A 1,414-nucleotide genomic window follows, 5' to 3' on the forward strand; every position below is an offset into this window, starting at 1 on the left:
TTTGCAGCATTTTGATTTTTTTAAAATTTTGGTAAATATAAAGCTTTTCATTGCTAAAACAGACCGGGGACAGGAAGTGGAGCCCTGGAAGAATGGGTACGAATATGCAACAGCAAGAGGCTCTTCATGCGGCGGAAGTGGAAAGATGGAGGAAATCCATAGAAGAAGCAGCAGGATTCCTCAGAAAAGTGAGATTCCTATTTTGATGGTTACTTTTTCTTTCTGTGCATCATTATTCTCACTTCTCATTTCCTCTTACTTATATTTGTGCTGCTGTATTCAAGTCTATTCCAGTCATAACAGAAACTATGATGAAGAGAAAATTTCAACTAGTTTGTAATAAATAGAAGCTTGACATACCATGGTATCCAGTAACTTATATCCATTCACCCCCACTCCAGGCTGAGGAGTCTCTGCCCCGCGCACGATCACAACATCCATACCTCCATCACCCGCAGCAAAACAGATCTCCTGAGACAGCTACAAAACCTTCATAACTCTGAGAGCCAGCGGAGATCGTCTGCAGAATCTACTCAGTGGGGCCAAGAGGGAATTCCAGGAGACCCATCCAAGGGACCAGATGTTGGGGACCAGAAGAACAGTGGGGAAGACAGAACTGTGCATACGAGTGAGAATCATCAGGATCTGTGAAGGTGCAGTGCGATGACAAACCAATTCCCTGGCAAGAAAAAGAGATCTCTGAGGACCTGAAAAAGCATTAGGAAAGAAAATATAGAAAAGCATAGAAAAGAGAAAAATTGAACAACTTTGTTGGTGGAGCTCATTGCCTGTTAGGGAAAAGTAATTCCTGAAGCAAATGTTGCAATGAGGTTGCTATCACTGTCATATAAATATACCAAAGGTCATGATTAGCCTCTCTAGGAGGTCAGTTCATGAAAGGATTGCAAAGATGTCTCTTTAGTATGAGAAATACTGTTTTTTCTTTCCATTTGTCTTCTTTTTCCTGGTTATTATTATATTGACGAAAGTAGCAATGAGCATGGAATGGGTGTCAGAAGTTAGTTATATTTTTGATATATACTTGGAATTCATTCACATGCTTCAGGTTTCAGTATTTCCTTCTTATATTTTAATGAATGCATAATTTTTATATTTTGAAAAGTGAATGTGGACCAAATGTGTATGCACTTGTGGTTGTGGAAAGTTTATTTTTTTCATTCCAACAAATAATATAAGAACAAGATGTGCTGCACAATTATGCAAGATTTGTGAACGTTTGTAGAGTCCGCTGTGAGTGCATTACTGTGAAAGGGGAGGAAAAAATGGTATATGTATGTTGTTGCTGAAAAGGGAGATATGATTATCCTAGATGATTTTGATGTAGCAGAGAGGTCCATGTGACTTAAGGAAATAGGCTTTATCAGAGTTACTTCTTTTATTTTGTTTCAAGTTC

At 38.5% G+C, this 1,414-nt stretch overlaps 2 protein-coding genes across 2 annotated transcripts in view; both read left to right on the top strand.

Annotated features, from left to right (window-relative positions):
• The window catches only part of LOC119585649, a 637-nt gene extending 449 nt beyond the window's left edge, over positions 1-188 (top strand). Inside the window, exon 2 of the mRNA XM_037934322.1 lies at positions 63-188. Within this exon, the coding sequence (XP_037790250.1) occupies positions 63-162 (100 nt within the window). The 3' untranslated portion in view covers positions 163-188. The remainder of the gene's footprint in view (positions 1-62) is intronic.
• Positions 1-1,315, top strand: part of LOC119585647 (protein Aster-B-like) — a gene marked incomplete in the record, with an annotated part of 119,378 nt that extends 118,063 nt beyond the window's left edge. The window contains 1 exon segment of the mRNA XM_037934320.1: positions 516-1,315. Coding sequence (XP_037790248.1) covers positions 516-651 — 136 coding nt within the window.
• Positions 1,316-1,414: the final 99 nt, after the last annotated feature.

The sequence above is a fragment of the Penaeus monodon genome, chromosome 20, assembly GCF_015228065.2.
Source record: "Penaeus monodon isolate SGIC_2016 chromosome 20, NSTDA_Pmon_1, whole genome shotgun sequence".
NCBI lineage: Eukaryota > Metazoa > Arthropoda > Malacostraca > Decapoda > Penaeidae > Penaeus > Penaeus monodon.